Source organism: Haliaeetus albicilla, chromosome 5 (genome assembly GCF_947461875.1).
Source record: "Haliaeetus albicilla chromosome 5, bHalAlb1.1, whole genome shotgun sequence".
Taxonomy (NCBI): Eukaryota; Metazoa; Chordata; class Aves; order Accipitriformes; family Accipitridae; genus Haliaeetus; species Haliaeetus albicilla.
The window spans coordinates 6,131,025-6,155,457 of NC_091487.1; the positions used below are offsets into that span (position 1 = coordinate 6,131,025).

At 41.8% G+C, this 24,433-nt stretch overlaps 3 protein-coding genes and 1 long non-coding RNA gene across 17 annotated transcripts in view; 3 read left to right on the forward strand and 1 right to left on the reverse strand.

The window, feature by feature from the left end:
* The window catches only part of ARID4A (AT-rich interaction domain 4A), a 51,004-nt gene extending 46,589 nt beyond the window's left edge, over nt 1-4,415 (forward strand). For all 5 annotated transcript variants that reach the window (XM_069783160.1, XM_069783159.1, XM_069783161.1 and 2 more), the window contains 4 exons: nt 191-295; nt 1,511-1,726; nt 1,939-2,085; nt 2,571-4,415. In XM_069783160.1, coding sequence (XP_069639261.1) covers nt 191-295; nt 1,511-1,726; nt 1,939-2,085; nt 2,571-2,674 — 572 coding nt within the window. In that variant the 3' untranslated portion in view covers nt 2,675-4,415. The remainder of the gene's footprint in view (nt 1-190; nt 296-1,510; nt 1,727-1,938; nt 2,086-2,570) is intronic.
* A 3,123-nt stretch (nt 4,416-7,538) lies between these two features.
* On the forward strand, nt 7,539-16,959 carry LOC138685376 (uncharacterized). The gene is made up of 4 exons (XR_011324602.1): nt 7,539-7,993; nt 8,375-8,525; nt 9,622-9,772; nt 16,196-16,959. It is a non-coding gene; the product is annotated as an uncharacterized lncRNA (long non-coding RNA).
* TIMM9 (translocase of inner mitochondrial membrane 9) lies at nt 13,628-23,052 on the reverse strand. 4 transcript variants are annotated; one of them, XM_069783168.1, is made up of 4 exons: nt 22,992-23,052; nt 17,330-17,395; nt 16,885-16,980; nt 13,628-14,154 (listed from the first exon to the last, which is right to left on the reverse strand). In XM_069783168.1, the coding sequence occupies exons 2-4, from the start codon at nt 17,366-17,368 to the stop codon at nt 14,020-14,022; spliced, it is 270 nt and encodes an 89-aa protein (XP_069639269.1). In that variant the 5' UTR covers nt 17,369-17,395; nt 22,992-23,052; the 3' UTR covers nt 13,628-14,019. The 4 variants fall into 4 exon arrangements, with proteins under 4 accessions (XP_069639269.1, XP_069639266.1, XP_069639270.1 ...); XM_069783165.1 differs by having other exon boundaries at nt 22,882-23,008; XM_069783169.1 differs by lacking the exon at nt 22,992-23,052 and adding an exon at nt 22,882-22,959 and having other exon boundaries at nt 17,330-17,390.
* A 1-nt stretch (nt 23,053) lies between these two features.
* The window catches only part of KIAA0586 (KIAA0586 ortholog), a 74,799-nt gene continuing 73,419 nt past the window's right edge, over nt 23,054-24,433 (forward strand). For 5 of the 7 annotated variants that reach the window (XM_069783154.1, XM_069783153.1, XM_069783155.1 and 2 more), the window contains exons 1-2: nt 23,054-23,152; nt 23,370-23,687. In XM_069783154.1, the coding sequence (XP_069639255.1) occupies nt 23,134-23,152; nt 23,370-23,687 (337 nt within the window). In that variant the 5' untranslated portion in view covers nt 23,054-23,133. The remainder of the gene's footprint in view (nt 23,153-23,369; nt 23,688-24,433) is intronic. The other 2 variants (XM_069783151.1, XM_069783152.1) reach the window with 1 other exon arrangement.

Genomic DNA, 24,433 nt, shown 5'->3' on the forward strand with positions numbered 1-24,433 from the left:
TTTCCTGTGAAAAGTCATTCTCTGCTGTAATGACTTCTGAAGTCATCTTAAGTCTGCTGTTACTTTGCTAAAAATTGCTGGTTTGTTTTGTCTTCTGATTTTAAATTCCTTTGTTGCTTATAAAAAAAGCTTGTGGTTAGCAGAAATATTTGAGGAGTCTTTTTTAAATTATTTTTTTCTTCTCATTTAGGTCAAAAAAGACCCAGTGATAGCAATAGTGGAACACTGGCAAAAAAACAAAAGCGTACTCCAAAGCGAACAAGTGCTGCAGCCAAAAATGAAAAGAATGGAACAGGTACATTCTTGGAGGGGGAGAAGGGGGAAGATTATGCTGTCCTATGAACATGTATAAGGGCTCACTGTTGCTCGTTATTTCTGTTGGATGGGACTTCCTTGTCAGGGTTTTTCATTATTATTCATCATGATTATTGGCTGTTAACTGGAGAGAAATTACCAGCCGCATGGTAGCAGTGTTACTGGGAAATCTCCTGACTATTTTTAACTACTTCATTAAGAAAAAATTTTAATAACTGTGTATATTAGCAGTTACTAAATATTTACCATTACGCTGATTTTTTTTATATATTGGGTCGGTTATGAATTTGGGAGAGGGGAGCTTGTTCAACAAGCATCTCCTTTAAAGTCTTATGACAGGTGTTTACTCATGGGGAAAAAGGTCATCTGTGAAGTACAGAAAAAATGTTTGATGCTAAAGAATAACTTTTCAGCAAAAGTAATCTTGTTTGGTTTTATCTCAAGTATGTGACTATTTTTTAACTTGCTATAGAAATCTGGATTTTTGTGTTTCTATAGCTCATTTTTGGTGATCATTGTATTGAATGAGTCAATATTTAGGCCCTGTGGCAGCACTGGTAAAATTTTTAAATATCAAACTAAAATGTTAATTATCTGACATAAAATATTCAGATATATTTAACATGCCTGTGTAAAACTTTGCAATTACTGTGGGAATCTAAAATATTTGCATATATCAGCTTAAAATTTTCTGTTGCATGTTAAAGTTTTTATGCTTTTAGCCATGTTTCAGAACTGTTCCTTTAGATGTGTAAAGCAATTTGGTAAACATACACAGTCATGTGCTACCTACCTGTATTAATACAGTTTTAATCTTTAAGAAAGGAATTCTACTGTCTGCTTTATAGCAGAACCCCAAAATATGTGACTTTATTAGAGCACTGATAAGCTATCTTTTCTTATTTTAATAAGCTGCTTTATTGCTGGTTTAAAAAAATTTGACTATTGCTTTTTAACTAAAGGCCTAGTCAGTCCGTGACTTCTCCTGCATTAAAGATCTTGAGAGTTCAGTGCATGTTCTGTCCGATAAGGTTATACATGGAATCTGATATGTTTTTTCCTTGTGTGCATTCTGGGATCTTCTGAGCGAGGAGGGGCAGTTTTTTCTTAATCTTTTTTTTTTCTGATGATAGCTACAATTTTTAAAATGTCAGGGTTGTTTTTTTGAAGTCCAAATACATTTCTCTTACTGCAGGACAAAGTAGTGACAGTGAAGACCTTCCTGTCCTGGACAGTTCAAGTAAATGTACTCCTGTAAAACACATAAATGCATCCAAACCACAGAAGATTTCTCGATCACCTGCAAGAGTGATTTCACCTCACATCAAAGATGGAGAGAAGGATAAACACCGAGAGAAACACCACCACCAGAATGCTTCGCCTAGAGTATACAAATGGAGTTTTCAGCTCAGTAAGAATTATTTAAGTGACTTGATCAGAGGGAATTTACAAGAAAATTTGTTCTGCAAATTTTGAGATTCTAAATTAGGTATAGGCCTTTTATGGTGTAGTTACGGAAGTGTGGTATCTTTCATGCTTCATCTTGTATACTCTTAAGAATTGCATTTATTTGTTTAAAATCACCTTGATGAAGCCATTTTTTCTTTTCTTCCCACTTTTAAGATGAACTAGACAATATGAGCAGCACTGAAAGGATCTCCTTCTTACAAGAAAAACTACAGGAAATACGAAAATACTACATGTCCTTGAAGTCAGAAGTAGCAACCATTGACAGGAGAAGAAAACGATTAAAAAAGAAAGACAGAGAAGGTAATTTTCAGATTTGCTTTATGTTTCCCATGAGAAGTTCATTTTCCTGAAAATACATAAATCAACTTAATTGACAGTATTTTTGAAAAAAAAAAGTGTTATCTGTTTATCCTGTTCATATGTATACATATTTAGAAAGAATATTTGTGGCTTTTTAGAACTTGACCCTAACAAAACATTGACTGTTTTAAAAACTGAGTATTAGAAGTTTGGACTTCCTAGTGCAAGCTCGGTCTGAGTTTTCAATCAGCATAATGACTCATCTGATTTAGCTTTTCAATTGGTCTGTGATGCAGAAAGGGTAAGATTACTCATCCAGTTTACATGAATATAACAGTGAAAGCAATTGACAAAAAAATCCTTTTCAGTTTTCTGTGACTGTGCCTCTTCTTTGAGGTCTTTTAAACAACCTAATAACCAAGAAGACCTTCATTCTGACATGTACTTTGATAATCTGATGCTGATCTGTTGTTCTGTATATTCAGTGTCACATACAGGAGCATCCATGTCATCTGCTTCATCAGACACTGGAATGAGTCCATCATCATCTTCTCCTCCACAAAACGTGCTTGCTGTAGAATGCAGGTGATACACATTTCTCTGCCTTGCCGGCAACTTGCTGCCATGGACATAAATCCTGAAATTCAACCACAGAAAGCACTCAACTGGTTTGACATTGCCAAGTATATTCTGTACACACTTCCACTGCTGGACTGTACCTGTTCTCCCCTCCTACCTTCTTTCTTTTGTTTAATTTACTGTTCAGAGAAATTAAGCTCATTGGTAACTGAAGGTTTGTAGGCACAATGTGACATGCTTGTCATTGTGTTTGTTTTTGGTTTTGTTTCTTTGTTGTTTTTTTTTTTTTTTTTTTTATTAATGCAGAGAAAGGGCACTTATCAAATTTGAAAAGTTATGTCCAATGAAGCATTCAGCTGTTCTAGGGAGATCTTAGAAAAGCAAGTGCACCAAGCAGACATCAAGTTTTATCAAAAAGAATTGAGTAACTGCTGCACTTTCACTGAGCTGTACGTTAACTCTTGGTGAGTAGTTCCTCTTTGTGGAAGCACTTGCTATACAGAACTGCCAAAGTATGTGTTCAGCAATGTGCCCAGTTTTAAAGGTGTAAATGGGACAAAATAAATTGTGAAAGGAAGTGTAGTTGACTGAAAACTACAGTTGTAATAAGTCTTCCACTTTTTATAGGATTTTTGAGCACACGATTATGCAAATATTTTAATGTTTATTAATGTTTACAGTGGAATTGTGAATAGGTTTTCAGTGGACTATCTTATCCCTTGACAAAAATATTTTGTCTTTTTTCTATGTAATTTCAGAGTTTTTATTTTGTTACAAAAAGACGAAAAATGAAATATATAACAACAGTGAAGTTATTTAACAAGATTTCTAAAGCTGAAATTTTTGTGTAAAATAAGGTATCTTGCAACTTGTTAAATATATTTATTCAGACATTGGATGTTGTATTTTTATGTATTTTTTAAAATATTAATAAAATTGGAAAAAAAATTGTAGGTTAGTTCACTCTTTCGATAAAACATAGTTATCAGTTATGGCTCTTAAGGAGGTTTTATCCAGTAGCTGTGCCTGTATTTCACATGGGTCTGTCTACGTATCCTCCACAACATAGGTCTGTAAGCGGGCATCTGGATTAAACTATGACTTTATTTGGAAACTTTGGCAGTCCTAGTACTTACATTGTTTTGAGGAACAAAATTTATTGGGTTGCCCTTAAGATACTTTGTCACAAGTTCTTATGTTTGCTGTACTGCCGAATGAATTTATATCTCCCAAAGTTGAGATGCAACAATAAAGTAAAGCAACTGTGTATGCTTTGTCTGTGGATTGTCCCACAGACAGATACAGTTTGTAAATAACTCTTCCAAAACCATGTATTTAAAACAGTTTGCATATACATTATGTATAAAAGTGATTTTTTTATCAATTTTTTTATTCATGTTTGTACATTGAAAGGGGTTCTTAACCCCTTTTTCTGTGTTTAATATGCTGTAGAGTAATAACATAGATGCTCTAGACTGTATATCAGGATATTCTGGTTCACACGGCAGAAAGTCAGAACGAAACACTAGTGATGGCGTAGCATTACTAAAATTGATGTTTCTTGAAATTTCATTTTACAACATTTGTCACCTTGTGATTCCAATTCCTTCCATTTTCGCAGAAAATTAAAGAAAAAGTACTCTTGTAAATGCACTTTTTCTGTCTTTTCTTAAGCAAAGCAGAACTATTTCAATGTAAGAAAAATATGGAGCTCACTAGACAGCATTAATAAAGGCCATGTTTTAAACATAGGCTTTATATTCTATTTTTATTTAAGTGATTGTTCTTGTAAATGTCTGGACTTACCTAAATAGGAAAATTAATCTCCATAAATTGTTGTATAGACTTTTTTCAGAGCTAACTTCTACTGTTAATCTTACAATAGCTATGAATAAAAAGCAATACTCATTTAAAAGGAAATAACATGGGTCACATTTTCTCAGATTATCTTCCATGTTTAGTATTTGAAGAAGTAAGTTTTAAATTCAGTGAAATAATAGGATTAATTGTATCTTATGCAGATATCTAACCTCTGTCTATAAGCTGTGTGAAACCTTAAACAGGCATATACACACACTCGGCGTGCACAGATGATGGATGAGCTCCTAACCGTCTGTATTTTGGCATAGGCGTTCACAGTGCGTACACTCACTGCTTCTCCTTATCTCTTAGGAATGTTTAAAATACTGCATGGGAGACTGAAGGTATGGTTCCATGAAATGTGGAAACCCGTTCTAACAGACGGTTGCTCCTTGACACAGAGAACTCACTGCCTTACTTCCTCTTTCCACCTGCTTACCTTGCGCGAGTCCTCATCAGAGAGACAGACAGACTCACACCCACCCACAGCCCCCAGTAACAACTAACATCACTATTCTGGCCGAGCACTAAACCTGCAAGAAAAGGTGGACTTTCTGCCAGGCCACTGGCAAAGCCTCTAGCATGTTACTCATTTCCTAGTTTTATCTTTCTGGCAAGAAGCGTATCAGTTAGCCAGATTATTTGGTAGATGTTTAAAGTAGTTTCTTATGACATTTAAAAATACCACAGGGAAAAGAAGATTAACTATATAATGTGGGATTGCCCTGTACTAAAGGTGAACTCAACAAGAAACCCTAACAGGTCTTTTATTTCTAACTTTACTAGAATGCCCTTATTTCTCCTTTGTTGACATAAAATAAATTCCAAAGTGTCTTCCACTGCCTTAAATGAAAGTTTATGCTGTTGAGGACACAGTAATTATGATTAAACTGAATTGGGATTTTTTTTAGTAAGAGATTAGGTATGTTTGCAAGAGCAATCAATAATAAAGCACCCTCTTGGCAAGCTTCACAGGGTTCTCCTGCCTTCTGATCTTTGAGTTTTTCTCAATGATACATGTTATTTCAAGCCTAGTTAGGAAGTAAAAAAGATACAGTTAAGATTAGGGGATCAAACACTGTTAGAACTGTTAAAAAGAACAGGGCTGTAAGAATTTGGATTCTTCCCCCCAACTCCTGCAACTGACAGAACTGGCAGATTTCTGGCAGATTTATTATTTTTGTATTAGCATATATCTGAATGTTGGAAAAAATTTGGAACATTTGCATGCGAGGACATAAGGTAAGAAAAGGTTCATTTCCCTACTTGTTTTAGTTCTTACTTTCTTTCCATAAAGTATACCAGCTACATGTATACTAATGAGCTTTTATTTTCTCTGTAATGTCTAAGTTTAGCAACACCCAGTTAAATCTGCACTTGTTTCTGGCTCCTCGATCAGATTGCTTGTGTTTGAGAAACCTTCTCTTGCTTAATCAGTTTGAACAGATGAGGCAGGAGAAGCAAAGATGTCGGAACAATAATAAGCCATTATTTCAACAGAGGTTATTTCTGTAAATCTGTTTAATCAGTAGTGAAAGAAAAGCGTAACAAGGGCAAGTGAAAGTGTGTATCTTCATGAAGCATAATGTATCTGACCTTCACGGGGAGCAGCAAAGACCTTTAATTTGAAGGACAGCAGTAGAAGAGAACAAGTGATTAAATCACTTCTTCGCTGTTTGTGGTATTTGCACAAGTTCCACTTGAATCGAATTTTTTTTTAAAGGTGCAGTGTTAGAATGATCCAGGCAGAAATTTTTAAAATGGATACATATTCTTATTTTATGTGTAGGGAGCCACATAGTAACAGCTACCAAAATTACACAGGATGGCTTTGATGGGGAGCTGGAAAGAGAATCTGAATCTTAGGATTGTCAATGCCTGTGTCTCAGTCAGACTATCCACTCTTGAGAGAGCATTCTCCCTCTGGATAGGTTTGTCAGTCAGATGGAATTTCACATTACAAAAATGAATATTCTTATAAAATGTTCTTCTTTTCCCCATTAAAAATATTCTTGGAAGCTGAGGCAGCCAAATGGGTTTTCTGGACAGCATTTACTGGAATTCTTTTATAGCAGTAAGTCTTAAGAAATGCTGCTTTAAGAAAAGAACATGTTTGGTTTGATTGCTTGAAACAAATCTGACAGATTAGCTGGAAGACAGATTTACCAGCTGAAACAAAAGGTGAATGTGTTAACAAAAGTATGTCGAGCCATTTACTTCACTGTGCCCTTGTGTTTCGCAGATATTGTGCAGTAAAATCTTGATTATTTTTACTTCTCTGTACTTGGGATTTTATAATTTGCTACAATGTGCAGGATAAAGACTCTCTCTGGAGATGTAAGGAACATAATAAAGCAGTGGAACCAATGGGGATATTGCCAGAGACAGACTCACTATAATTCCAAGGCTTAGGAAAAAGTTTATAATTTCCTTACACTATTTATCAAGCTATTGCCCTCAAATTGAGAAAATCTGTCACTCTACCATATTATCTTCCACCAAATAGGATGATTTTTTAAGAGGTCTCAGGGGAGTGTAAAATTATTCACCTTTACTAGTTACCACTAAGTATCTGGTATTTATTGGGGGTTTTTGTTTATTTGTTTTGGAAATCTGAGAGTTCCCCAAATTCTACAAGCATTTATTCATCTTGTCCATTGCTTTGGAGGAATATGTAAATTCAGTTTTTTGTGTTACAATGTTATTGGTCTGGATATGTGCAGTTGAGTGGTGGATTTTGTGATTAGTCACAGCCCAATGACAAATACTTGCTGCATTGTCATTTAAAGAAAGCTGAAAAGATAAGGCAGTCTTAATTGTGAAAGCAGACTTTTTTTCACCCTTTCTAAGAATAGGGCTTTCTGGCTTTCTCTTTGTTTTGAATTATCTCAGCCCTATTTATGTTGCTATTCCTGCTCCTTCCCATTTTCAGAGAAATCCTACTTTGTGTTTCAGAGCAGGGCTGTGCTGGTTCTGCTTCAGGTCTGCAACTACCTGCTATTTATATTAGTTAGTACCCTGAGGCTGTTGCTTATCCTATACCAATAGTTTTCAAACGTGTAAAAGTGTCTGTCTTTGTTTTATGACACTTAGCTTTAACTCACCAGTACAGCTCACTCATTATGAAAAAAACATGGAAGCATTGCGACGCTTATTTTCTCTATGTTGCGTAGCTAGCCAGCAAAGAAAATCAGCAAAAGAGCTCCATTACAGCTGTGAAAACCTGCAGGTTGTTTATCAGTAGCGTGTTTGCTTAACTCCCACTCTGAGCCTTGTGGGTGAGGGACACAGATGTTACTGGTGCTGTCTCTCTTTCCCTGCTCTTCAGCGTAACCCAACAACATTTCTATTTCAGCCCTGTCAGTGTCTTCAGCTATTTCTAAACTACTCCTCCTCTAATCCCTCATCTGGGTACAGCTTGACCTAATTTGCCATGATCCTGCCAGCTATGCCAGTTACGTAAGGAGGGGTAAGATGCAGAATTTGTATGAAATACTTTGTTATATTGCCCAAGGGTGGGTTTGGGTGGTTTGGTGTTTTTTTTCAACAAGCCACTTAATGTGTATGCGCAGCTTCAAACCATCTCTCTTGATGCTCATTCATTTTCTGAAAATTACCTCCTTTAGGAATGGGAAAGGTTTAAAGCTATTTAAAAAGGGAAAAAAACCCCAAACCCAAACCCTTGATTCCTTCTGCTTCCCACCCTGCGAGCAGCTACTGTGTGCCACCCCAGCAGCTTCTCCGTGGAGTACTGCTTTCTATGGTCAAGTCCACGGCTGCCTGGATTAGGTCGGGTCTCTTACAAGTGCTGCTTTCGACACCCTTCGTTCTTTTTCCTCTTTCATCTCAGTTTACAGCCCTGTCACGGGGGTGGCTCCAGCTCCGCTGCCTTCCCGCCGCCGGACCCCGGAGCCCAGCAGCGCCTCTCCCGCCATGGCCGCAGCATTTCGCTCCCCTCTTCGAGACGTCCTCCCTACGTGCCCTGAAGGCAATATAAACCTGTAAGAAACCTGTGCGCCTTTTTCCTTTCCTCCACACACGCTGACCGCAGGACCCTCCCTCCCCCGCCCCGGCACAGGCAGCCCGCAGCCCCGCTCAAGTTGGCGCCGCGGGTCCCCACGCGTGAGGGGCGGGTTACCGAGGGGTCCCCGGCCTCCCGCACGGCCCCAGCCCGTCCCCTCAGGCCTCTCCGCCACCGCGGGCCCTGGTCAGGCGGCGTTTCGAGGGCCAGCCCCGCCGCCGCCCCCAAACTGAGAGGCGGGAGCTCGGAGGCGGCGGCCCGGGACGCGCTGCCCTGAGGCGGGCGGGAGAACTCGCCGCCATGGCGCTGGGCCGGGCCGCGGAGGCCGGCTGCGCCTTCCCGCCTCGGCGGCCGCGCTCCCCGCTGAGGGGAAGGGGCACCCCGTGGGGTGGCCGATGGGCGCCATCCCCGGGAAGGGCTGGAAGAGCCGGAGGGCCCCGGGGGAGAAGGTGGCAGGGCTGAAGTCCTGCAGCTCTTCTCCTCAGGTCCCGCCGCCGTCCCTGGGGGATCCATGGCTTCCACGGGGCGCTGAGGGACTTTCTCCCGGAGATGTAAGCAAGGACCCACGCAAAAGCACGGCAGGAGAGGCGGCTGACACCCCTTTCCTACCGATGAGGTGGTCAGAGCGTGCCTCGCTGCAAAGGAGGCTTGAAGCCCTCTTCCCTCAGCCATGACCCGAAAGAGAGTTCCTGGCAGGTGTCGGGGCAGCAGCACGCACAGAAATTCAACACATCCTCGGGCAGAGAAAGAGGGGAAGAGGGTCCCCAGTTCTATCTCCTAGGAAGGGCAGGATCTGTAAAATACAGAAATAGCCACCAGCTGGATTTCTACTTTGATTATTTGAAATTTAGATAAGCTCCCCTTCACATTACATAAACAAATGGTGATATGTCAAGTATGCTACCTTTAGTATTTACACAGTAAGCCCAGCTCCCTCGGCAGTCCTCTCGCTTTCCCTCAGATGAAAGTGAGTTACAGAATAAAAAATTTTAACCAGCCGTGGTCTGTTCAAGCATTGCATAAGCATAGACTTTTGGTTTTTTAAGAGTGATTAGGGTCCTTCATATCTCTTTCAGTTACATCTGCTTCTGTATGTGAGGAATCCTGGCAAAACAGACTTGACCATCATTTTACAGTCCTGAACTACTAAAGCTTGAATGTTGAATGCTCCCTGTTGTGTTTACAGAATGAACCTAACACCAAAATGCTAAGGAGCATGAAGTTAAGGTAAAACATAATTTAAAAAAATTCTAATATTTAGCACAATTGTAACTTTAAATTTTAGAGTTCTCTTAATGCTGTCTTCTTGAAACTCAAGGTGCAAGTTATGATGCAAGTTCAGGTACAAGCTCAAATTGCTTTTACAGGTTTTAAAGTTTGAGCCAGACTCATTAAAGCAATTTCAGAGCTGAGCTTAATGGACTTCCCAAGATTTGAACTAGATTCCTCAAATGCTGTGTTCTGACTTCCTAACCTAGCTAATAGAAAATGTTGAAAAAAGAACTGTTGCATAAACTCTAGTTCTCAAAGTTAGAAGAGTACAGAGCAGTGCCTCCTTGCCCTGAAGTTACAGCCACACTCTATCTCTGGGCATTAGGTATTTAACCCACACTTTCCTCACAGAAGACTGCAGTCACATCCTTTCCCTGCCTTCCAACAGACAGCTCAGTAGTGGAAGCTCTCAGGAAGGGGTTACAGAAATTAGGACTTCGCTCCTGTCCTTGAGAGAATTCAAGGAACCTCTATTATAATCTTCCAGATGATTGATCTGATCACTCTGCCAGTACCACTGATGTACAGGGCATTCTGGAGCAAGACTCTCATTTGACCCTTCCCGTTGAAATTGTTCTGTTTTCTGTGGGCTGACTAAGTAATTGCATGCTTTTCTAGCCTTTTGGTTCAGACACTCATTTCAGAAGGAAGGAGCTGTGTTCCTGGCTGTGCTGCAATGAACATCACCTCCAAATGAGCGTCTGTTCACTAGCCCAGTCTCATCATGCCAGTTTTTGGCAGGCTGCACTGCTGTTGCCTTCTCTCCCCTCCAACCTCCACTCTGTGGCTCACTTTTTCCACAGCTTTCTCAGTACTCCTTCCTCAGCAGCACCCTGTTTTTCACCCTTTGCTCCTCTTTCCGTCAGGATTGGTTCCATTCCTGCACCTAACCTAATATGCCTCATCAAGGTGATTCACCTACTGTCCACACACCTTATCTTAAATACTGTTGCCTTTCAGTTAGGATCCAGAGATTAAGCTGCCTCATTTTTAGTCTGATTTTGACTGCATTTCATTATGCCATGCAAGCTTGAAGCTATCCAAGAGGAGGAATGGAGAACACTCCAGATTTAAGCTATGTCATGGAAGTTAGAATACTCTGCTGGGAGAGAAAACATGCAGCCTGGCCTGCCTTTGTGGACGCTCACAGTGGACATGCAGCCAGGCACTGTGGAAATACTGATTTTTGCATTTGCAGTTAAATATTTTTGAGAATCAGGTGCTGGGAGATCTTGCTCCAAGGAGGAAAGACCAGCTGCAACACTGCCAATACATGCTGATAATATATGTGTGAGAGGCACTGAAACACTTTGTGTTCTGAATCATTCTCAACCCACAAGTCCTGTTAACAAAATCGTATCAGTGCTATTTTCTAAATAACATGGTTTGAGCCACCCATCAGGATGTGCGAAGTCATCAAGGAGGCAAAGGGACGTCAAAGCTCACTAAAGCAAGTTAACCTTTTAAGAAAGTTTTCACTGTTGCTTTCTGCAGCACCTGGATGCTTTAGTTACACAGATGCACTTTCCAGCTAAAATATATTTGTATCATCTTTCTTCAATCAGTCACCTGGATTGAAAGATGGCAACATTTTTTGAGTGAAATAGAGCTAGGACAAAACTGGTTATCCAAAAGAGCGAGCCAGTAACTCCATTCTTATCTGCATCTTTGTGCAGTAGCATTGCAAGTTGTTTTCCACTCTAGTTAGCTTTTAAATAGTCATAATTAACAGGTACATCCATAAACAAACTACCGTTGCTATAAGCACATTGCTCCTGTAGAAGTCAGGAGCTTTTGTCTGGCCAGCTTAATTTCAGGGTAGCAGCTATCAACCCGATGCTCGTACTTCAGTGACACTTTTCATCCCACCTATTTGTTTAGTGAGCATGGGAAGAGGCAAGGGGATGTGACATCTAATTAGATTTTAAGAACACAAGTTTTCCCTGGATAACAGGGGGTTAAGGCAGCTTTAAAACTGGAGTAAAAGGAAACTAGGGAAGCTGAAAGTGAGTAATTTATTAACTAAGTCCCTCTAACACTTGCTTAATGTTTTGTACAGTAAATCTGTCTTAACAAATATTTAAACATCTTCCTACACCCAAATCCCCAAACACTGAAACATGAGGGAAAACCACGATATTTTTTTTTTTAACCCCCCTCACTTGAGCCCCATGGAGCTTTGCCCAGAAGACATGAATATCCTGCGGTCCCATCACTTAAACTCTTCAGTCACTTTTCTGAGCAACTGTTCTCTTTGCACACTAAGATGCAATGGAAAATGGGATAATTTCAGTCACGCATTATTTTCAAATGTTTAAACAAAAAAACCTGCTTTAAAGAAAGCCTTGTATCTTTACTATGGATATATTATTTCTAATTCGCCTAATTGTAGCAAACAATCTAGACAGTTATTCTTTTGAAAAAACAGGACATTGGAGACTTGCTGCCTTATTTTGGGCTCTTTTTTAGCCTATACTATTTTAGAGTTAGCTCTTGGCCATCTCCAAGGTAACAAGGCATGGGCTATGTAGGAAAGAGCTGTGATATGGCTAGTATAAAACATGTAAATGAGACCGTAGGAACATAGTTGTTTCTTCCACCTTTGAAAGGCATATGAACAGATTTCTGTGGAGAGCTGGGGCAGCTTTAAAGAGCAAGCAGAGCAGTGTCCAGTGCAAGTGGCAGGTGTACAGTGCTGCGGTCAGGGCCTAGTAATCCACAGCCTGGAGAGCTGAGAGTTTGAGCAGTAAAGAAAAAAAAGCAGGCAGGAAATCATTCTTTCAAACTGCTGCCAGAAATAAAAAGCAACAGAGAAGGTAACAACAAAAAAGCACGTAGGCAGGCTTCCTGCCATTTCTGTTCCTTATTGTTGCCTTTATACCCAACAACAGAACCTGGCAGCTGACATGAAATAGCTTTGTTTCAGTCTTCATCGGTTGAAATCTCAAAATCAATATGGTAATCCTGATGTTCAGTTCCTTTTGTTACTGTATTTTATTAGTTAGAACTAAAGTAAAATGTGCCTGTTTGTTAGCTATCACTCTACTGTACTAACAATCTGACTGCAGGATTTCAGCTATCAAGATCCTTTCAAAGGACTGGTGTTTTTTGCTAAACCAAAACCACAACATCAAAACAGCTAGCCTCCACAAACTTCTCTCTGTACTCATCCAGCAGCAAAAAAGACGTCGTTTTGTGCATACCTTGTACTTTCTGTTGGCATTCACACAATTGGCATCCACACAATTAAAGGAGAAAACTGCCATCAAGCTCAGTGCTTGGAGCGCATCATGCTTGCATCAGGCAAGGAAGCTGGGTTTGGAGGACCCCTGGGGTTCCCTGAGGGAAACAAGGAGTGCATAGAAGTTGCCCTGGGCACAGGTACTGCTAATGACACACTTCTATTCCTTGTAAATGACCCGGTGAAGCAAGAGGCAAACATAACCTAGGGATAAGCTGGCAGAGCACCCCTGCCTACCTGAACTCATTAGTTACAACAGTTGTCTGCCATTTATAACCACCCTTGGCTTGATGGTCTAATCACCACCATCCAGCACTCTGGGAGAGTGAGAATGATCACAGGGCTCTGTGAGGGTGGCTTAACAGTTGTTCTTCCCGAATTAAGAGAAATAACATATTCACAAATCCCCAGCTGCTGAAACAAAGTCACTAATTCTGTTACCTATCAGCAACTTAAAGCAGCAATGAATGAACAGAACTCTGTAGTAGCTGAGCTGGAATGAGACAACAGCAAACAAAACACTGCTCTCAAGCAGTGCCCTAAAAATGTATCTTTGGAAAGAACATACATACAACGGTACGGTTCCCATTTATTTTATGTGAATTAAATAAAAAAGTGTATTTCCCATATTACACTTTTTTCATCTGAACCAGTCCTAGCAGAAAAGAAGTATAACCCTCCCACCCACCTTGAAATTTAAACATACCAGTCTGTGGGCCCTGGAAAAGTTTGTATCAATATTACTCCATTGTAGAGTGAAAAGGACCTCAGAAACAGACTCCATTGCCCATCCATTATGACTAACTTCTTTTTTAACCCTTCATGGTTTCCACTGTCTGAACAGCATCCAGAAGTCTCTTCTGAGTTGCCAGACATACATGCCAACAGTAGAAAATCCAGAATGTGTTCTTGCCCAATGAACGCTGGCACTGCTTGTAAAGTCTGAACAGAGTGCTCTTGTCTAACGAGGCTGGCCAAGCAGTCCTGCTTTAGCTGCCAGAGCTTCGTTCTGCTGAATATGGTACTCCTGAAATCTCATGGAGATCCTTTGTGTCATTTTTAAATACTTCTGTAGGCAGTGGTCTGAGCAAGTCATCTAGAGCAAGAGGGAAACAGAAGGCTTCAAACAGTAGTTAAAACACTTCCCCAAACAGGACCCAAAATATAATCATATACAGGGATAAATGATTAGGTGACTACATCTCATATTCTGTGTTAAGCCTCAAGATGAGGGCCTAATTACGCACAGCCTCTCTGTGCAGCGGAAAAGGTGAAGTTTAGTTTTTGAGGGATGTCTGAAATGTCTTTTAACATTCCATTCTCATATGAAAGTCTTCATGGAAAACATCTCAGATCTAGAGATACTACCATTTCATCCTTGGGCTCCTCTTGTGAAATTAAAGTATATAAAGCATTTTATTTTGCAATAAATACTAAATCTATTAAATTAGTATCTTTTTTTAATTCTGTTTACAAACACATACTATTTTTGACAGCCAAATATGGTCTCCTCTGTGCTAGCTCAGTTTAAACCTTTTTTGACCTTGTTCCTATTAGCTTTATCAGTCTTCTTGTACTTGCTTGGTTAACCTTCACAAAAGCAACCACAGCACCCTCTGAAGTTTGATCAGTCAGCTGACAGGGAAATAAGTACCAGGGACTATCCCACCCACGGTATTATTTTTTAAATTTAGAGGGTTTTTTTCTTTCTTTAAGTGTAGAGAAAGAGTTAGATCTATTTCTGAGCAACAGTTCTACCAACTGGATATTCTGTATCATGGTTCTAAACCTTGCTATTGCTGTAAAAGTTAACAAATTTAGACAGAAAGGAAAGACAACCACTTTGTGTGATGACTAGAAAACCAGAAATTGCTTTGATTCTGCACAGTATAAAGGGATGAGAAAAGCAGAGGGGCTGAAAATGAACAAGACAAAAAAACCCATGCAGCTGTGCACACCACCCGCCACCCACCATTCTCTCTCCTTCACCTGGCATCAGCTACAGCAAAACCTGTTAAGCAGAAGTTAAGTTTGACTAGAAAACAAATTCTGGAACTACCCCAAGCCACTTCTCCCAGAGGGTGTGGTGTTTATGACATGGTGCCCGGGGAAGTCTAGACTTGCAGCGCAGACTTGCTGTAGGGAAAGAGGTCAGAAGTTGCTTTTTCAAATGTAGAATCTCAAAGGAAATTCCTGGAGGTATTCATCTTAATTATTTAATAAGAAACTACAGCTTTAAATAGAACATAGGAATTTCCATACCAGATCAGACCAGTGGTCCATCTAGACCAGTGTCCTGTTTCCAGCAGGGGTGAGAGCTGGATGCTCTGCAAGAAACCCCGTAATGGATAATTATGGACAAAACTTCCCATAAGAAAGTTTCTTCCTAGCCTCCATCGTTAACAGATGGCTCCTGTACTGCTGGACATGGCTTCTTTGCAGATCACAGAAGCGAGAAAAAAAAAAAAAAAGAGTAGATCAGAATCTAAGAATATTTTTTGTATCTAAATAATCTTAATTCCCCTCCAATTAGCATTCTTTGGTTTTGGATCCCAGGTATTTAATGAAAGCTATACGAACAGTTACTTTTAAAGAAATTCTAGTAACACTTTGGGTAGCAGAAGAAAGAAGTATAATCTGTTACTGGAAATCAAATACCATCACAGAAAGGTAAAGAGGTTGTGCCACTAACACTTCTGTCAGTTCTGTTAACTGATACTCCTTGTGTTGTTCAAGCAATTCAAAATCAGTTGGTAAATGTAGTAACAAGACCTCATCCAGAATAATTCTGACCTCCTGTAGCCAATAAAAATTCCACTAAAGCAGATGCAGAGATCAGGGAAACAAGGAATCTGCCTTGGGAAGCTGAGAGCTTTGTTTAGCACAGCAAAACAAAAGCTGAAAGGAGACATGATTTTTGCCTGCGCTGAGGAGTTAAACTCCAAGGAGGCAGAAAATGCTCGAAAACAATGGTTGGTGTAAAACTTTAGGGTTTTTTCCCCTGCCAGCAGAGTCAAGCAAAGTTTATTAGACTTTTAACCAACAAAATTATGAGATTCTGAAACAGCCTCTCAACAGGAGAGGAGAGGCAAAAACCATGCAACTAATCTTACCGAGAGCTTAATCTTTTTTTGCAGATGACTATGTGATGGAGCTCCCTGCAATGCAGAGAAGTGGCTTTAACAGCCAGAGCTTTGGAGGCCTACGTTTCTATGACTCAGTACAATGCAGGGAATGTGGGTAGGTAAACAAGTATTGCAGCAGGACTCTACTTTCACAGAATGAGATGCAGGCTGTAGGTGGGCAACTTCCATGTCCGTAAAGGTACCACCCATCAGAAGTTGAGGCACAAGAACCTCCACTGATAGCTCAGAGAATGAAATACACAGAATTGCAATAAGCAGCCAATACTCAAGCGAGATCAGGAAGATTCCCTCTGTGTATATGTAATGAAAAGACAACAATGACAAAACCTCAAGAGGTCCTAGCCCATAGTTTGTCTCTAGCTGATGATCTAATATATCAAAAGCATTTGGCTTTGGTTGGTTGGTTTCTTTTTGTAAACAGACTGCAAGGGTGCAAAGAAGTATTTGTCATCACTTTTGGACATATTTGGAGAAGCAAAACTACTGACAAGCTATTTCCCTTCTTTCCACAAACTCACTTCCTTTCTCACTTGGAAGCTACATGCCAGACACCTATACTCCACTAAAGACTGCTAACTAGATTTTCAGCTAGTTGAAAGATCAAAACTTTCTAAGTTGCTTCTGAAATTTGAGTGCTACACAGCAGTTCTACCAAAGGGTCATTAAAAGAATTTACCTACCTCTTCTGGTTTAACCTCTCGGCTAGTGAAATCCTTTATGCAATCCAGGAAGCAGTTTTCTGTAAGTTTATTGTATGTTCCAAGAAACTCCTTGAACTACAAATAAAAATTGGACAATGAGTATTTAAAAAAACCCTGCATTAATTTTTCTTACACACAGCTGCAAGGGCCATCTGGTGACACTAACATTTAAAGGACAAGTCACTAAAAAAAAATTTTACTATCAGTCAGAAGATTTCAGCACCAAATGCTGCTAGTACTCAAGTTAGATGCTATAGTGTGTCTGTCAATGGTAAAACGTTTAAGTGTTGGTTGCTGCAGAACTACTGCAGTCTTAACTCAGGTGATAAATTTTTTGTCCTTTTCCATGCCCTACACCTTTTACTCTATGTGACAAAGTAACAGAAGATCTCCAAAGCCACCACTCATGAAGACAGAATCTTACCTGCTTGATCTGATCAGATTCTGATATTTGTCCAGCCATATTCTACCGCCTATTCAGTCACCTATTCTGAAGATAAAAGTTCAGTTTCACACAAAAAGCATACATATGAACTGCAACATTTTACAACAGAATGGAATTTTACACGTCCTTGAAGTGTCTTTAAATGCAACTTCCCTAGCAAACTTTCAAGCCATCCACTTGAAGGAAAGTTATCTATTTGAGATTTATTTAGTTAAAAGAACATCCCAGTTAATTCTGGGTATAAAACCTTCCCAGATCCACCTGTTAACTGCTGTCCTTTAAACACTTTTTAAGTATTTCAAACAGTTAGCAACTTAAAAAAAAAAAGGTTTTATAAATGCTTTCAAACTCAGAAAGTAAAACTAGGGTAGGAGTGGGGGAAGAAGTAAGCAATAACATTTTCTAGCCTTATAGTTTCAGTGACTCTAGATGTCATCTGTAAAAACAGTAAGGAAAAAAGGCAAGTATAAAATGGTAGCCACTCTGAGTAGATGCAGCATAAGCCAGCTTGCATCAGAGAAGCAGACGCCTGGTTTCTATGTAGCTGCATTCTCACCAAACACTTAAACTACAGCAAATGTTCTGGTCATTGAATATAGTGAATTAAATGCAAGAAAACATAGAAGAATGAGAATGGCCTTAAAAGAAGTGAAACAGACAAAGGGAAGAATGAACAGCCATAGATCCAAGAATTTAAGCAAGCATCCTCAAGGAAGACTCACATTCCTAATCCAACACAGTAAACGAGTTAAGGCTTGAAAGTATCCCTGCAGGTTTCCTAGAAGAATACTGCAAGCTAGTCTTCCTTTTCCCTTAATTTACCTATTATCAAAGACATAAGTGATAATGCAAGCTAGTATTACACGTTGATGAGAACAAGATCCTTCAGCTTAATTCACATCAACGTGTGGAAGAAAAATTAGCACTGAAGTGTAATCACATTGTGAAAAAAGTTCATTTAGCCCTTTAGCAAGGACTACTTACAATTAATCTTGTATTATGCTTTGCCAAATTTTGAGCAAGACATTCATGCTTTAGAAAGCTTAAACTATTCCAGTCTCTCAGCAGGGGGAAGGGGGAAGGGTAAGCAAGCCTTCTGAACAAGAACAAAAAGACATTAATAATTATTTCTACAACAGAAGGAAAACTAAGCAACTAAAAATAGCGTTATGTAGCTCCCACAAGCATGCACTCTCCCTATAGCCCCTCGCAGTAGCAGAGCTATTATAACATCTACCTCTTACCATTACACTTTATCACTACACAGGAAGCCAATTCAGGGACTGGAGGTAAAAAGCACATACGATTCTTGGATTTAAGATGCATAACCCCACAACCAAGAATTCCTCATGGGTAGATAGGTGACACAGGTTACTCTTAAGAAGAACCTACAGGATATGGTTGCTCAGAATAAACAAGGCATTACTCAGGTTAATGTAAACCTCTAACTTGTTTTAGGAGAAGTGGACGTGACAACAACTAGCGAAAATGGATGGCAACTCCACTCTCATTTCTCAGCCTGTTAGAAGAAAAATCAGTGACAATTCTATCAAGTCAGTTATTAAATAGAGTTAGAAACCACAGAGAACAGGAGATACGCTTGTTCTCTCCCAAATACAGAAAGCTAAAAGCTTCAACTGTCAGCACCATTTTCTTACACTCAATATTGCTTCATTATGCTTGTTTATAACAAACCTGATCTTTTGTTCTTCTGTGTCTAGTTTGGCAAGCTTAAAATTACAGATTTACTGAACTGCAGTTCCACAAAGCTTTTACACTTGCACTTGGGAAACAGCTCTGATTTAAATCAGCACAATAGCACTATCTGATTTTAAGTGTCTGAAGCACTTGTCCCTCTACAGGTATTTTACACTTTCCACACAGCAGGCAGTGAAATTATACAGCTCTACTGGACCTCTTCAGTAGCTATAAATTACAGGCAGTTGCCTTAACATCTGAAAATGTGCTACCTGAACATTCCCAGAAATGTGCATATGTGGTTTATTGTTAAAGTCTGTTAAACGTATCAAGTATTCCTGTTGTTTGTCCCCTTTCCCTCCAGCCTGTGAAACAAGCAGGGGAGAAAAAAAAAAAAAAAAAAAGATGAAAGAGCCTATTACGGGGCTTGGCACCTCAGCTAACACACCACATAGCTTCTTACATAGCTGCTCAAACTACTCCAGCATGCTTCAGGTTTAAGCCTACGCAGCCTGGATTACTCTCTTCTGGGCTAAATGTGATTTGAAAATTCAGCATTGCACTTTTAAACATGTCACACTGAAGGAAGCAGATATCTCTGAATAAACCTCTGCAACAAGGGCCACATGCTCTGCATGTGCTGGTTTACCAGCAAAGTAGCAGCAGCTGGGAAATCTCCCTTCTTTAAGGGCCCTGGAGTTCTTCCAAGTATGTTTTGATGTTCTAAAGAGACATTCTTTTAAGATAAGCCTCTCTGAGCAAAATTAGCAGTTAAGGATAACTTGAGGTTTTGATTTCTCATAGTTAGGCATAATGGATTTTCCATCCTTTTTCCAAAGATAATAAAGGCTTCAGCCTATTCAGACCTATTATCTATGAAAGATCCATCCCAGCTCCCAGCCCTGTTTTAGAATCTGGAAAATGCTTCCAATATTTGCTTCTGCTGCTCCCATTGCCATGGAAACATGAAATCACTACAGAGTGACAGCTTTTTTTAAAAAGGTAAAGCTAGTTTATTATATAAAAACAGTGATTAGGTTAAGGATTCCTAGCTAACCAGGGTCAATCATCTACCCGTTTCCATGGCACAAGGAACAGGAGCCAGAACTACGTATGTCAGAACTCTTCCAAAACCTCTTATCTGTGGGAATACAACTTCCACAGCTGTATCTGGGGAAGAGTTGCGGTCAACAGCTCGATGTCCAAGTAGAGACCCGTGACGAGTGGCATTCCTCAGGGGTCAGTATTGGAACCCGCACTGTCTAACATCTTTGTCAATGACATGGACAGTGGGATCGAGTGCACCCTCAGCAAGTTTGCCGACAACACCAAGCTGTGTGGTGTGGTCAACACGCTGGAGGGAAAGGATGCCATCCAGAGGGACCTTGACAGGCTTGAGAGGTGGGATCATGTGAACCTCATAAAGCTCAACAAGGCCAAGTGCAAGGTCTTGCACATGGGTTGCGGCAATCCGAAGCACAAATACAGGCTGGGCAATGAGTGGATTGAGAAGAGAAGGACCCCCTGCAGAGAAGGACTTGGGGGTATTATTGGATGAAAAACTGAGTATGGGCCAGCAACATGCGCTCACAGCCCAGAAAGCCAACCGTATCCTGGGCTGCATCAAAAGAAGCATTTCCAGCAGGTCAAAGAAGGTGATTCTCTCCCTCTACTCTGCTCTGGTGAGACCCCACCTGCTGTACTGCATTCAGCTGTGGGGTCCCCAACATTAGAAGGACACGGACCTGTTGGAGCAAGTCCAGAGGAGGGCCACAAAGATGATGAGAGGGATGGAGCACCTCTCCTATGAGGAAAGGCTGAGAGAGTTGGGGTTGTTCAGCCTGGAGAAGAGAAGGCTCTGGGGAGACCTTATAGCAGCCTTCCAGTACCTAAAGGGGGCCCACAGGAAAGATGGGGAGAGATTTCTTACAAGGACATGTAGTGATAGGACAAGGGATAATGGCTTTAAACTGAAGGAGGGTAGATTTTGATTAGATATTAGGAAGAAATTCTTTACTGTGAGCATGTTGAGGCACTGGAACAGGTTGTCCAGAGAAGTTGTGGATGCCCCATCCCTGGAAGTGTTCAAGGCCAGGTCGGATGGGGCTTTGAGCAACCTGGTCTAGTGGAAGGTGTCCCTGCCTATAGCAGGGGGGTTGGAAATAGGTGATCTTTAAGGTCCCTTCCAAGCCAAACCATTCTATGCTCTCCAGACCTTCATAAGCAGAGAGCTCATGAATGTAACTCCTAAGCACTAATAACTGGAACAGAGCTTTTGATTGTTATTACTGTACTGGTGGGTGGCTGAAAAAGCCTGCCTCCATTTAACAGCCTGGAGTTCTTACAGGTGAAGCATGCACTGTAAACTACAGTGAGAAAGTTGTTTTTTTTTTCCACTGATGTAATCAGCATCAGTGTCTATTACCTAATCTTGAGTCAACAGTATCCTTCCCCATGGAAACTAAACAAGCCCCATGTTTTGGTTTTTTTCAAACTTTTTGTGAGGAGCTACATCTTACTGGGGGAGAAGGGCTGTGGAGAGACACCATAAATCCACCACACTTATCCCAATTAACAATGTGAATTAGGTGTAGGTACAAGTACTCTATACGTAGAGGGCTACAATTTTTTTTTAAACCTTTGCTTCCAATTGTACACACAGAACACCATGCAAGTGTTTCTGCATGTGCGTAAAAAGGACAAAGAAGAATAAAAATATCAAGTCAAGGAAATGTGTCAAGATAAAGCACCCACAGCTTGTAGAGAAAGTTTTTTTTATCGTTGGGAATTACTAGGCTGGAACTTGATTGACATCAGATTAAAAAAAAACCCTCACTGATTTAAAGAGCTCTATTACTGAAGCTAATCAAACTACAAATGCCTATGAAACCAGCAGGCTGCTCAACTAATCACAATAAATTCAGGGCAAGAGGCAATTTAACACTGAACTCCCAGTGCTGTATGCCTGAGCAACCCACCCTCCGTCTCCTGCACCAGCCCAGCAAGGCACCGGTGACGGCCCTGCTGCGTCCCCTCCTGCCGGGAAGGCAGAGAGCCCAGCTCTCCCCCACAGCCAGAGCGGGTCCGGCCGCTTTCCTTCAAACTGGTGCTTGTTGTGCGGTTACAGGAAGGTTTTCTTCTCGCTCCGCACACTACGGTCAGCCTTCAGAGGCACGTGGCAAGATGAGAGGGGCTGGTCAGGAGATGGGTGGATAATGAGATGTACCTGGTGCACAGATTGTTATAACTGATGATCGTGTACTTGTGGGCTAGACCCTGGTCTGAAGAGAAAAAGGTCAATGGTAGAAGAAGTCTCCGAACGCCAAAGGCGAGTTAACACAGTAAGTCTGAAATCAGAGCGAGCTTAAGGCACAAGGGTGTCTGTCCTGGGAGAAAATACGTGTTTTTCCATAAGCGCTCTCCTATTTAAGTTAGATTAGGCCTGGCTGATACTTCTGACCCAGTCAGATCAAATCCTGAGCTGAGATAAGATAATTTCACCTTGATTTTTCTTTTTTTTTTTTTAACTCCATCCTTCGGTTCTTGCTTTCAAGGGCACCTTGAGTTTCTCTACCTAAGGAGACGCCCGCTCAGCCAAGCCCCAGCCCAACACGCCGGTGCGGCTACACGAGCGCTGCCCTTTCCCCTCCACCCCGAACCGAGGACGAGACGCCCCGGGCAGCGAGAAAACACCCGAAAACGGACAGTTTTTTCCTTCATCCCTACGACCTTTTTCGCCCTCCCGCCCTGCACAGGGCCGCCGTCCACCGCGGCGCCTCTCCCGCTAACGGCCCACCCCGCTCCCCGGCCCCCCGGCCCCGCGAACGCCGCACCTCACCGCCGCAGGGCCCGGACCGCGCGGGAAGGGGAAGAGCCGGGCCGCAGCAGGCCTTACCGGCCCCGCCGATTCGTCACACGGCGAATCGGCGGTACGCGGACTTACCGACGGCTTTACTCTCCTTCCCCCGAAGCGACAGCGCTCTACCGGGAAGCGGGCGGGGTTCGGGCTCCGAGTTTCCCTCCGGACGCTGTTGAGGAGCGGACCCCGCGCAGGCGTGAGGGGGGCGCGGGCGGGCGCCGTTGCTATGGCGGCGGGCGCTTCTGGTGAGGGGAGCGGGCTGGGCCGCGGCGGGGCTCTCTGTCCCTCAGGCCACCGGGGAGGGCAGGCGTGCCCGGGACGCGGAGGCTAAACCGTCCCACGGAGGCTAAACCGTCCCACGGAGGCTTCAGGCCGCTTTCCCTACGCGGGGGCAAGGCGGCGGGGGCCCGGCCCGCGGGGACGGCCTCTTTGTCAGGCTGCTGCTTTTGGACTCTCTTCCAGAGCTGCGTGAGGAGATCCTCATGGAAGCGGGAAGCAGCTCCAGCCTCAGCCAAGACTCCCTGGCCAGTCTCACGGCGGGCGACGTGCTCATCCGTTCCACCGGTGTCCACAGGGAGAAGAAGCCCATGGAGGCTGTGAGAGGAGCCGGTGGCCGTACGAAAAAAGTGACGATCGCTGTGGAGAAGCTTCGTGAAGTGGTTTCTCCCTGCCGGGCAGCTTGGGCTGGAGACGGAACACCCTGCCTTCCTCCAGCCTTGTTGGCCAACGGGGCTCCCTGCGGGACAGTGACCCCCAGCCCCTCATGCAGCGCGGCACCCGGTGCGTGGTTTACCGTCAGTGTTCAGCTTCGGTTTGAGGTCAAAACGGCTGTGCGGCGTTTTCAGTCACGTAGTAGTCTTTATAATTAAGGAAATCATTTGTGTGTTCGGGTACCGCAGATATCGGCGCTCTTTCAAAAGCTGTGTTTGTTTGTTTGTTTTCCCAGACTTCGTTTCGCACAGGAAAAGCGAGTCGTGCAGGGTGAGGTGGTCAGTCGGAGCTCCGTTAACAGAACTCCAGACTTGACTCCAGATTCCTATTCCAATTAAATTAGGCAGTTGTCATCTTTATCAGAAAAATCATGGCTGTCGTAGTGACATTTCACAAATATACTAGGCAGGAAGGTTTTACGCAGCATCCCTAAAGCAGAAAGTTAACAGGATTGATGCCTTTCCAGTCACAGTTCTTAATGCAGTTTGTAGCTCATCCTTTTAGACACCATATGTACCTTTTCAATTTTATGCCCAAAGAATAGTCAGCAGGCAAATCTGTGCCTAACAGAATATTGCTCCTGCCAACAGACAGCTCTGAGTAGTCCCAATATTTGGGCCTTCTTTGCTGTCTGACATTTGCGTTTTCATGGAATTTTGTGAATTATTTTGTCGTTTTATATGGGAAGAGAGATCAAAAGTCTTTTGAACACTTCTCTTTCTCTGCTCTTTAAAGGTGATTTTTTTCTGGAGAGCTTGATCTAGTCGATGTTCAAGCTCTAGCTGTACAAGCTTGCCTTTTTAAAGAAGTGTTCA